This window comes from Sparus aurata, chromosome 8, assembly GCF_900880675.1.
Source record: "Sparus aurata chromosome 8, fSpaAur1.1, whole genome shotgun sequence".
In the NCBI taxonomy this organism is placed as follows: Eukaryota; Metazoa; Chordata; class Actinopteri; order Spariformes; family Sparidae; genus Sparus; species Sparus aurata.
The window spans coordinates 1,748,736-1,761,137 of record NC_044194.1 but is presented as its reverse complement, the minus strand read 5'-3'; the positions used below and the strand labels follow the sequence as shown (position 1 = coordinate 1,761,137).

Genomic DNA, 12,402 nt, shown 5'->3' with positions numbered 1-12,402 from the left:
TATTAATGTTGATATCTTTGCGGTGTTCTGGTGTAAAAAGTGTTTTCAGGCCTTTATAAGATGCTTATTAACATTAATATGACACCGTTAATAATAACATCATAAACTCGTCCGTTTTAAGATGATTGGACATTAGCAGGTCGTTTATGTTCCACAGAACAGTTCTGGAGCTTCACAGTGAGACAGAGCGGCAGGATTCTGCTGAACACCATCCAACTGATCTGGAAAGACGTTTTCACCTTTCATCAAATCAAACCTTCACTGTTGCTGCTGAGCTAACAGCGTTAGCATGCTTGTATGTCGAGGGAATAAATAACATCTTTTCAAATTAATTTGGGTTCTCAGGGGCTTCTGGAGACTCAGGTTTTGCCAGACAAGCTGTTCTGAGCTATTTTGTGTTTTTAAATGTTTATTAAAAGACGACGTTTTCTATTTTATTCACTGTTGATGTTTTAGAGACCAAATATTAAACTGATTAACTTTAAAATATCAAGATATTTATCAGAATATATTAAAACTGTTTGTTCTTCCGTTACGTAACGTGACAGAATCTATTCACAGCAACACGACTCGTTCTGTAGGTTCACGTCCTCGAGGAGCTCAAACTGTCTCTGAGAGCGTTTTAGAGTTAATTTCATCACAACCAGGAGACTCGGTCACATCTTTAGGAGTACATACTCGCCTCCTCCGGTCCGCTGGGCTCCTGCCTCCCTCTCACGCTTTAAGTACACAGTTATGTTGATGCAGAGATGAAAACCATCTGCCTCCACGTCAGCGCCACATTCAGACTCCTGCTGAGACTCTTATGAACTGCAGATTTACTGTAGCTCTCAGCAGGAGCAGGTGGAGGAAATAATCCTCCTCTGCTGATGACTCTGTTCGCTCCATCTCGTTCTCTTTTTAATCAGCACATCGCTTCCTGTAAATCAGGCTGCGATCAACACGTTGGCAGCGACAGAAGGTCGAGGAAGACGAATGTTTGAGGAGTTATTTACAGTACGGACGACCCAAACTGACACGTGTTGGATTGAATATAAGTCAAAAACATAAACACAGATTACAGCTGAGCGTTTAGCTGTCGTCTGGTTTACTGCAGCTGTGGTGAAGCTTTGGTTTTAGGGCTGAGATGCAGAAAATAACAGATTATGACTCAATCAACCAGAATGAATGTTTGCACGGTTCGTTTCTCACAATAAGTCAGAACTTTTACTTTGCGTGGCATAAAATCATGCGTGGTCAGCATGACGACAACATCGTGTTTTGAAATTGCTCGCTCCTGGAAACCGTTGTGACGTCTCTTGAAGACATCTGGTGGTTTGACGCGTACAAATGTTGAAACACAACGATACGTCTCGTCTGTAACTCCACCTCCACCTCCAAACATGGACTACGACTGTGATACGACACGTTCATAGAACTGTCAGTGTGGTACGCAGCCTGCGACACGAACACATGACCGAACGCTGAATGACTCCGAGGTGTGCAGAACATTAACTGGACCGGCTGCAGGCAGATTGTGACAGCAGAAACTAAATTGGACAAAGGCGGGCCGGGCCGGTGCCGACGCTCGGCAGATAAAACGGATGGATTTTTACATCAAAATCTTGTCTGCAGCAGCTTTGATAACGCTTTAGAAATAAATTGGTTTGAAGTTGAGATCTGCTGCGTGAGATGTCCTTCAGGAGGTAAAAGCTCATTTTTGCTCTTCCTCCTCTGCTGATAGCACGCAGAGAAAATCCAGTTTTCTCTGGCCAACAGGAGGTCAGAGGTGTGAGATGACGGGTCAGGACTGCAAACGCCGAGCTGCTGGGAGTGCGGCATGTTGCTCAAACGCGCTTCTTAAACTAGGCTGAAGGACGGCGGCACGCTGTCTGCGGTCAAACTGAGATTTCCAGCTGACTGTGAGGGAAAAAAGTCAGCGGCTAATAAACATTAGAGAGAATCTGATGGTCGTTACAGCGTCTGTCTGCAGGGAGGAGAGGCAGGAACAAGACATCCATACAGAAGAAAGGTCAGACACTTCTGAGTGTTAATTACAGACTGAAGCATGTTCTGTCTGAAAACACACATACCGTTATCTATCTGATCTACCGGCTAATGTTTGGATTCTCTCACAGCAAATCTCAATCTATAAATATGTCAGATTTGTTCATTTATTCCATTTGTCTTCAGTAGTGGGTGCTCAGGAAGCACCAGCTGGATTCATGCATGTAGAAAACAGGATTTTCTCCTCCTTTCTTTCTTTCTTTCTTTGTCCTTGTCTTTATCTCCCTGTTTAAAGTGAGAGACACCTCGATGCGTTGGTGATCGTGCAGAGAGCTTTCAGATCTCACAGCATTAAAAACCTTACAGGATTAATATAAATATCCTCGGTGTAGATCCACAGACGGGACTGTGAGCAGCTGCAGCCACTGTTTCACTGTCAGTACAAGTTTAAATGATCATTCACAGCGACGCAGGATTCCAACAGGACAGGTTGTTTTTGAGAAGAGACGCTGCTGTTGAGTTCTTTAAACCTCATTTTTCTTTATTAGGTTGTCGTGGAGGCAGACAAACAAGATCAACACTGTCTGCATGCACGAGTCCACAGCAGGTTAATGAGGAAATGTTCATCTGCTCTTTAAAGGACCAATCGCCACGTTACATTCTGTTTATCTAATTTGTACAAAATGTCAGCTGGAGTACGACACGAGGAGACGATGACTGAGCTTACATTGTTGGTTGAACTGTTCCTTTAAAGAGTTAATGATCATTTTGTGGGATCTTTACGAACATTACGCCCCATCAGGTGAAAAACTTTCTTCATTTATGATCCATCAGTTACAATAAAAGCATGAAAATGAGTCCAGAGGCTGCGTCTGAGTCTTCATCAGCGTGCAGAGTGATGGCAGCCGGCCGCGTGCCGCCCTGAGTATCAGTGAGCGCTGAATAAAACATGTTGGAATGGGACCACTTTATGAGACGTCTGCCACATTAGGACGGCAGCGCTCCGGCCCTCGGCCTCTCTCTCTCTCTCTCTCTGCTGTATAAGAAACACATAAATATTTTACATTCGTGCTGCTTTAATCCAGCCACAGGATGTCAATACTCAGCACTTAAAAAAGTGCTCAGGCCGGCAGTCTGACGGGAGGAACAGCGCTGCTCTGAGGTCTGTAGCAGCTGGTATAATACATTACTGAATACTTTTATCAGCAGCAGGAGGTTCGCTCTGTGTGCTGCACTGGTGTGTGTGATGTGAGCGAACACCGCGGCCACACCTACAACCTCTGGACCTCTGAGGTCGTCACCTTACAGGAACACACAGCGGTGTGTGGTGCTGATGGAGCTCAGGACGTCCAGAGAGACGCAGATACGTGATGAGTCGAGCTCTGCAATGATCCTGTGAGCTTTAAAATAACTTTTGGACAGTTTGGACTCAAACTAGATGCTCTGGTTATATTGTTGAGTGCAAGTTCAAAAGTTCAAAGTCCAAATCAAGAGAAGCTTTTCTCTCCCACATAAAACCCTGCGCCTTAAACGCCTCGTCAGTAGTCTCACCTTCAATTATGCTGTTAAGTCACCATCTCTCACATTATAAATGCCTTGAGGCTATTTCGGCATTAAAGAATTGATTTGGCAGAGCTGCTCTGTTGTTGTTTGCAGTGCTGGCTCAGGCGTGTAAGAGCTGACCAATCAGAAGAGACTGGATATTCAGGAGGCGGGGCTTTAAAGAGACAGGAGCTGTAACAGAGCGACTCAGAGAGAATACAGAGCTGCTGCACAGGACAGCAGAAAGTTCGACGACTGTAAACTTTCTGCAACAACTTTTCTAATGAAAACATCCAAAAGACGATGTCGGTGAGGCTGAGAATATACAAACAATCAGCAACATGATGACATTTCTCTCTGAGGTCCAAATTTAAAAAAATTATAACTAAAAAAGGATTTTGGGCAAAGCTGGTCTTATGAATTTAAAGCTGCTGCTATTAACTTTGATTTTCTGTTGATTTTAGAGGCGTCTTTGGACAAAAGTGTTTCCACCGTCAGAGCCACAAAACATACTGTAGAAAATAAAATCAGCTGAAGAAAAATCTCATCCTGCTTCTTGTTAACTGGCCAACTTTCAACTCACAATGAAAACCTAATGGAAATACTTTCTACTACTTTCTCTTGTTTGCTCCTCATATAGAGGCTTCGGTATTAAATTGTTTCATAACCAGTTAAAAACTCTTTGTACGAGCTTTAATAGAAGTTTTTTGAAGTTTGATATTTGTCATTCTGAGGGTCGTCGTATCTGAGCTGCGAGGACGAGTTGGATGACAGGAGTTGAACGAACACGAGTGAAACTACTGACGTCTCTCAGCACACTTTGTTCCTCCTGCTGCTCTGCTTTTGAATCGCTGCCACCAATTAAGCTACATTTGTTTCCTGCAGTCTGCCAGGAGACGCCGTCATCGTCTCCTTTAGATAACGATCTGTTTCTCATTTACATGAAATCGTCTTTTAAGTAAACCGTCACCACATGTTGCTATTCTTTCCCCACATAACACCCATAACGCCAACTCTATATTTAGCATCATGAAAGTCAGCCACCACTCTGATCTCCATAGTGTGTGTTGTGTGTGTGTGTGTGTGTGTGTGTGTGTGTGTGTGGAAGTCACTGCAGGCTCATATTGTTAAGTAATAAGAGGGAAATGAGTGTGCGAGCGTCGCGGAAGTAAACAGGAGAAATTAAATTAGTGCACGGCAGCATCTCCTGAGAGCACTCTCTCCAATCAGAAGAGAAAACATCCGGCATTAAACGCTCCATTTAACATGCACACCACGCTCGCTTCATTAGCATATAGGTTGTTTTTGTTGTTACCTAAATACTGTACATAAATGTGTTGTTTCCATCTCTGTGGAGAAGCATTTACATAACACTGTAACGATGGATACAGTACAGCAGCTTCGCTCCTCTCCCTCTCTGGGCGATGGATACAGTACAGCAGCTTCGCTCCTCTCTCTCTCTGGGCGATGGATACAGTACAGCAGCTTCGCTCCTCTTTCTCTCTGGGCGATGGAGACGGATGCCTGCAGGGGTTTTAATGAGTTGCATAAGAGCAAAAACAAAGACGGCCGAGGAGAGAGTGCAGATGGAGGCGAGCCACGTCAGAGAGACAACACGTGAAATAAAACACACAAACTGTACAGTACATTGTCGTCTGATTATGTATTGACTGAATGAAGAGTTCGGCGCATTAAAGGCAGATTGATTTGTTCTAACATTGTTGTCGCAGAGCAGCTTGGATGTAACTGAGTGTGATGTTTCACACAGATGGCTGAAAGAGAGAGAGAGAGGGGAGAGAGGGGGAGAGAGGTAGAGGGGAGAGAGAGGGAGAGAGGAGAGAGGAGGGAGAGAGGGAAGGAGAGGAAGAGAGGAGAGAGGAGGGAGAGAGGGAGATGGTGGAAGTATTCATATTGTTAGCGTAAGAAGAAAGCTGGGTCCCTGTTGGAGGACGCTCAGAAACAAGTCTTGCATTCGAAATGACAGATGATTAAAAATAAACAAGGGAGAAAAGTGGATTTACTAAAAATGGGTGATGATGGGAGGACAGCTTCCTGCAAACAAGTCCTTTAAACTAAATGACAAAACAACTCGTGAGTCTTCTCTGATCCGACATGCTGCAGTCAGAGCTTCAGTGCTGGAGAAAGATCTCGCAGCACCTTCTTTCAGTCTGATGAACACTCTGAGAGCTGCTAGCTTGTTTAAGTTCATGACCACGATGGTGTTCAGGTAAACTGCCACTGTCAGAGTGCAGGTGTCAGCTCGGAGGTTGTTGTTGTTGTACATGTAGATATCAATAGGGTGATAGGTTCATACCAACAGCCAACATCCAGTGAGTCAGACTCTGGATCTTAAACATTACACTGTGTTTACAGGTGTTGGGGAGTAAAACTGCATATGTAAAAAAAGTAGTATGAAGCTTTTTGTGGCTCCAGAAGAAGCTGCATGAAATCTGACAAATTGCCTCCAGTGATGTCACTCCATGGCTGAAGCATTGTGGGTAATGCAATCCTGTAACACTGCTGGGTCCATTATGGACAGATAGAGAAAGAGAGAGCAATGAAAGTACTCAAGAGTTACACGAGCTGCTGAAAATACAAAAAGTGCCAAATATATAAATATAATCCACAGCTGAAAATTACTCCTTGACAAATAAACTGTTCCCTTCAATTTAAGTCACATTTGATACAAATCAAAGAAGCTGTTTAAGTCAATTATTGAAGATAGTGTTGACTCTACACTTCGTCCATCACTGAGACAAACAGACTCCATGTTTCTACTCAAAGACAGAAAGAAGTTCATGTAGAACATTTAATGACTTTACAAGAAGGTCCAAATAATGCAGAATGAGTCAGAGACAGAGTTTATAAAGTGTCTCCAACTCAACAACTCACTAAACTGACATTTGTTAAGGGAGTCTGGTGACTTTCTGCACAAAATCTTGTCTTCTTTCATAAATGGAGTGTAAATGTGAGATCAGTGTAAACAGTGTGTTCAAACAGCTGCTAAATGTTAGACACACTCAGCTGAACGGGCTCAAAAATGCAGAAACAGATAATAGGTAAATATACACGGTCTTACTTCTAAAGTAAAGTATTAAATAAAGTACCAGTGAAAGTTCTGGGAGGAAAATGTTGGGTCCAACCTGTCACGAGGACAATGTCGTTAAGTAAAAGTGCTTTAGTTGCTGCTCAGCTTTGAGAGAGGGAGTGAGAGGGGGAATAAAGCGAGACGAACTCAATCTGTTTTTGCAATCCTGTACACAGAGACCGCCATAAACAAGCTAATGTATGCATGAAGTGTCATAGCTCGTCCTCATCAGCAGCCGGCTGCTCCAGACTTTACCGACAGCTTCATCTACTGTCGCACACTCAGCGGTGGCTTCTGCACTCAAGGTCACAAATTAATCAAAACATCAATATGTGCAGTCGACATAGGCAAAGCCCGCCGTAGCCCTGTCACCTGTACCAACAACATTGATTCAGTGCCTTATGAATTATGCAAAAAGCTGCTGAGCAGTCGCAGCACAAGACCCGCGGCGAGCTCATTCGACAGATATTTTTGGTGGATCTACAACTCCTTGAGGTTGAGTGCATCAGCTGCGGCAAACTGCCTGCTTGTTATTTTGTGTGGGTGATTTGATAAGTGTGTGCAGGTGCGTTGTTCACAACAGAAGAGAGGTTCGGGGGTGCTGAGGCTCTGTTAATTACGACGTGGTGGGAAAAAAAAAAAAATGGGACTTACGATGTTGTGCCTCTTGAATTAATGTACTTTTGAGCATCATCTCAGAGCTCCAACTTTTCTAGGACACTTTTATTTTACTGCTTTGACCGAAAAAAAGAAAACATCGGCCCGTGTGCCAGAGTCCTCTCGCCCTTCAGCCATACAATGAGATTCACAAGTACCCTTTCTGGTTTCAAACCTGTCAAATAATATACGCAGGGTCAAGTTAATCGTAACTTACAATTCTGACGGTGCGGGGAAAGCAATAAAATCAAATGAGGCTGAAAAGACTTAATAAGTCTCAATATTCCTAAATGTCAATATGGGTTCATATCTCAGCAGCACCGTGTTTTATTGGCCTTTTTTCTCTCCTTTCTCCCCAGATGGAAACTGACACCGGTGACAGCGACGGAGGATAATAATGATGGAAGGCAGAGTGATTCGTCCCCAGCCGGAGCCAGAGCATTCCTCAACCGCCCCTCTGCTGCGACGCGCCGCTCCCTGAAGGATACATCGACCTTGACATATCGCAGCGTGCATGACAACCTGGCACGGACTGAACTGAAAGGTTGCCTCTCTTTGCCAAAAGCTGGAAGACAACAGGGCCAAAGCTTCAGGGACCAGGCGTCAGCAGAAATCCACTCTGTCTTCCTGCAGTAACAAATGAGCTTTTATTTGTGAAGTTAACAGTGCTAACAGCTGACTCCATAAGGGCCAATTACTGGCTGAAGGGAATACGGGGCCAAGATGAAGGAGACAGCAGTTGTGGCTTGCTTCCTGGCTGAGCTGTCTCTGGCTGCTTTTGTCCTGGCCTCTGAGGGGGGCGCTCACTGCCCTGCATTGTGCCGCTGTGAGATACGACCCTGGTTCTCACCGAGCTCTGTTTACACCGAGGCAGCCACAGTGGACTGTAATGACTTGGGTCTGTCAGCGCTGCCGGAGAGACTCCCCTCAGAAACACAGGTACTGCTGCTGCAGACAAACAACATCGTTAATGTGGAGAAAACTTTGGATTACTTGACCAACATCACTGAAATTGACTTGTCTCAGAATAACATTTCCTCTGTGAGCGATGTTTGTCTGGGGTCTCTCCCCCAGCTGCTGTCACTCCACATGGAGGAGAACTGGATTCAGGAGCTCTCTGACAGCTGCCTCGCTTCGCTGCCCAATCTCCAGGAGTTTTACGTCAACCACAACCTGATTTTCTCCATTAGCCCCGCAGCCTTCCAGGGCCTGAGCCGGCTGATGAGGCTCCATCTCAATTCAAATCGATTGACAAGCATCAACAGCCAGTGGTTCCAGCATCTCCCCAACCTGGAGATATTGATGCTGGGAGAAAACCCGATCCTCGAGCTGTCAGACATGAACTTCAAACCGCTGGCGAACCTCCGAAGCCTCGTGCTCGCCAAGATTAATTTGACGGAAATTCCAGACAATGCTCTCGTAGGCCTGGAGAATTTAGAGAGCATCTCATTTTTTGACAACTTGCTCACTCGAGTGCCCCGAGCTGCGCTGATGAGAGTCCAGAACCTGAAGTTTCTGGACCTGAATAAAAACCCCATTGAGAGGATCCAGAGAGGCGACTTCATGGACATGATGCATCTCAAGGAGCTTGGTATCAACAGCATGCCTGAGCTCATATCCATCGACAGCTTCTCCCTGAACAACCTGCCAGAGTTGACGAAAATCGAGGCCACCAACAATCCCAGGCTGTCCTACATTCACCCCAGAGCCTTCCACAAGCTCCCCCGGCTGGAGACTCTGATGCTGAACAGCAACGCTCTGAGCGCGCTCCACAGCAGCACCGTGGACTCCCTGCCCAACCTGCGGGAGGTCAGTCTGCACAGCAACCCCATCCGCTGTGACTGTGTCATCCGCTGGATCAACATGAACAGGACCACCATTCGCTTCATGGAGCCCGACTCCTTGTTCTGTGTGGAGCCGCCAGAGTACCAAGGCCAGCACGTCCGACAGGTGCATTTCAGGGAGATGACAGAGATCTGCCTTCCTCTCATCTCACCTGGGAGCCTCCCGGGTCGGGTTGAAGTCGTGAAAGGCAGCTCTGTGTCACTGCATTGCCGGGCGTTTGGAGAACCAGAGCCAGAGATCTACTGGGTGGCACCGTCGGGTGACAGGGTCCTACCTGGAAGTGTGTCTGATAAGTACTACATGCACCCCGAGGGAACCTTTGACATCTACGACGCCTCGGAGCAGGAAGCGGGCTCGTACACCTGCATCGCCCACAATCTTGTCGGGGCGGACCTGAAGTCTGTGATGGTTGCGGTGGACGGATACATTTCCCAGCCTTCAAAGCAACCTTTACATGTATATATCACATCTGTCCAGACTCATTCGGTCATGGTTTCCTGGGAGAGCACAGGTGGTTTGGTATCACAACTAAATTGGTCAATATTATCCGACAGCAGGCGCCTCTTGATGCCATTCAGAGCCCGGCTTCCTGCTGATGTCAAAGAGTATCGCATCAAACAGCTGAAGCCCTCCACTCGCTACCAGGTCTGTGTTGAGGTCACTGCAGCACAACCTGGATACAGCAGGGACTGTGTCAACGTGACCACAAAGGAGGCAGCGGCCCCGAGGGGGAAAACTGAGAACTGGGACAGCCTGGTGATGGCTTCTTGTGCAGTGTTTTTTATTGTGGTTGCTGTGGCGTGCTCCGTCATCTATACGTCTCTGTACAGCCAGGTGTTTTACAGGAAACTGATAGCAGTGCCGGCTGAAGCCATGCTGATTCCTAGCTCTCATTCCTCCTCCTCTTATTCTTTCCTGGAATTCGGTGTGTCTGGAGTCAAGGTGAGGGCGACTGTAATAGACTTACAGGACGACTCCATGTAAGAAACGTCCTTGTCTGTAAAAGCACTTTGGGATTAAGTGGGGATGAAGAGTGATGGACACTGGACAAGGTGATTTTCTTGCCCTCTTTTCACAACTTTTGACGGGACATTTTGCAGCGGAGGGTAACACCAACCCTGAGGTGGCGTCGGAGGGAAAAGTTCATACACATTTATGTAACCGGCTAAAAGCAGAGACGATTTTGTATTTCCAACTTGTGTCATTATAACGAGCTTAATCAGGCAGATACCTTGACTATAATCTACATGGCTACTGGTCATTCATGCAGTGCAACCAGATTAAAGCACAGCACAGGAACTATTCTGTCTTAAATACCTTGTTGAGACGGCTTTGATGTCTGCAAATAGCATTTTTTCCTTGCTGTGTTACATTAAATGCTGCCAAGCGAAGATAGTTTATAACGGCAGAAAAAAACCTTGTTAGTCTAGTGGTCAATAAAACCGACTATAATGTAAACAATTTTATGAACAAATACATTTTTCATTAAAACTGTGTGGTGTCTTATAACTACAATTTATTTCCCGCAACGAAAACATACGTCTGCTGCCACGAACACACGGAGAAGAAATGCACGACATTAATTTGTGCGGATGAGGTTCATAAATCTTGTTGTGTCGCTGTCGGAGTCACACGGCGGCAGAAGTGTGAGATCCGCTGCGGACAAACACAATTACAGCAGCTGCCCTTCAAGACGGACGCTCTAACTCTGTTAGGGAAATGCAAAGCAATCTCAAACAGCACAACGAGCCACACGCAGGTTTCTTCTCTGTGTGTGTGTGTGTGTAGGGATGTGTGTACGTACCTTAATGGGTGTGTGTGTGTGTGTGTGTGTGTAAGCGAGGACATTGGCAAACCCATTGACTTTGAATTGCATTATATTCTCTTTCATTAAAAATCCAATATGGATTCCCAACACAAACCTCAGCCAGGTGATGAATCGGCGTCACGCGCAAACTGATGGGAGGCATTTATCAGCGAGACTCAGTCATAGATCAACCGAGTTTCAGCACCTTGGACAGGGCTTTTAGAGCGCGGCCATTTGTCACCGCCACAGGAGCTAAAATATGACCCATTAGAGGCAGGTAGTGAACAGGTCAGCAAGAACGCGGCGCCCAAGCCATCCCCTTCCCCGTGTGACCCTGGAGAGACACCGCCGCCGTCGCACGAACAGCTCAGCAACTATTGGGCTCGTTTGTTAAGCGCCTCGCATCGAGCTGCGAGAGCAGAGGGAGACAAATGGAGCACAAAACCAGGACAAAGTAGTTTCAGGACAGAGTACGACAGCGCCTGACGCCTCGCAGGGCTGATGTTACTGATGTGCTCTCCTGTAAAAGATAACCAGGCCGGGTTCAGCGGAGAGTCTGCCTCTTCAGAACTGTACGGCCGAGAGTATTCTGGGTGTTTAGGAGAGCAGCTGCATGGGAAAGGACGGATTATATAAAGAAGATGACAGCTCGCTTTAGAGGCTTTTCATTTTCCTGCGCCTCCTCACCTGTGCTGCCGGGTTCAACTGCGGTTCATCCCCGCTGAGAGCAGCGAGCGATATGTCAATGTGTAATCCTCGCGGCAAAACAAAATAAAAATAGGAGCATCTGATTCGTTTCTAAACTCTGTCAAAAATGAAAATAAATGCCGATACATAACCCCCCACCAAAAAAACACCCGCTCCTCCAAGTGAGTAATTGCTCAGTGCTGAGGGCGCACACACGATGTGTTGTGGCAGATCCAGAGGGAATGTCTCCAACAGGAATGGATTTCCACGCAGCATCCACACCAACTGCAAGGTTAAATTAAATCCACACAGTGAAATTGAAACCAGGAGTCAAATCTGCCCCGTCAGGACTCCACACAAACTCACAGCACAAACCCTCACACGGTTATCAAACTCACAGCACTGAAAAATCAACATCCTGACAATTTAACCGCTCTTAAAGACTTAAACAGCAGCTGGACTGAACATGTAAAGAGTGTCCTAAGGGTAGAGGAACATCAGAAAACAGGTTCTGGTGGAAAACTGCTATAAGTTTTGTTAAATCTCTGCAAAAAATGTTAAATGAGTGTGCTGCAATGTTCATGATGTTTTAAAATGGAGGTTCATCTTCTGGAGAGCATGAACGTGCTCAGTATTTTCATAATGTAATTTAATTTCTGATTATGCAGACATTAAATGAACAGCAGACAGAACAACAGAGTGGCTCTCACTGAGCACACAGTGTTTATATCGAAGGAAATCAGACTGTAAGTTGGACAAAGTTGAGATTTAAAGTTTGTTTTTGATTATC

General features: G+C 45.7%; 2 protein-coding genes across 2 annotated transcripts in view; one reads left to right on the top strand and one right to left on the bottom strand.

Annotated features, from left to right (window-relative positions):
- Positions 1-12,402, bottom strand: part of immp2l (inner mitochondrial membrane peptidase subunit 2) — a 108,070-nt gene that overhangs the window by 11,834 nt on the left and 83,834 nt on the right. The window lies entirely within an intron of this gene.
- lrrn3a (leucine rich repeat neuronal 3a) lies at positions 7,613-10,612 on the top strand. The gene has a single exon (XM_030426282.1). It carries the CDS (start codon positions 7,997-7,999, stop codon positions 10,100-10,102), a length of 2,106 nt encoding a protein of 701 aa, XP_030282142.1. The 5' UTR covers positions 7,613-7,996; the 3' UTR covers positions 10,103-10,612.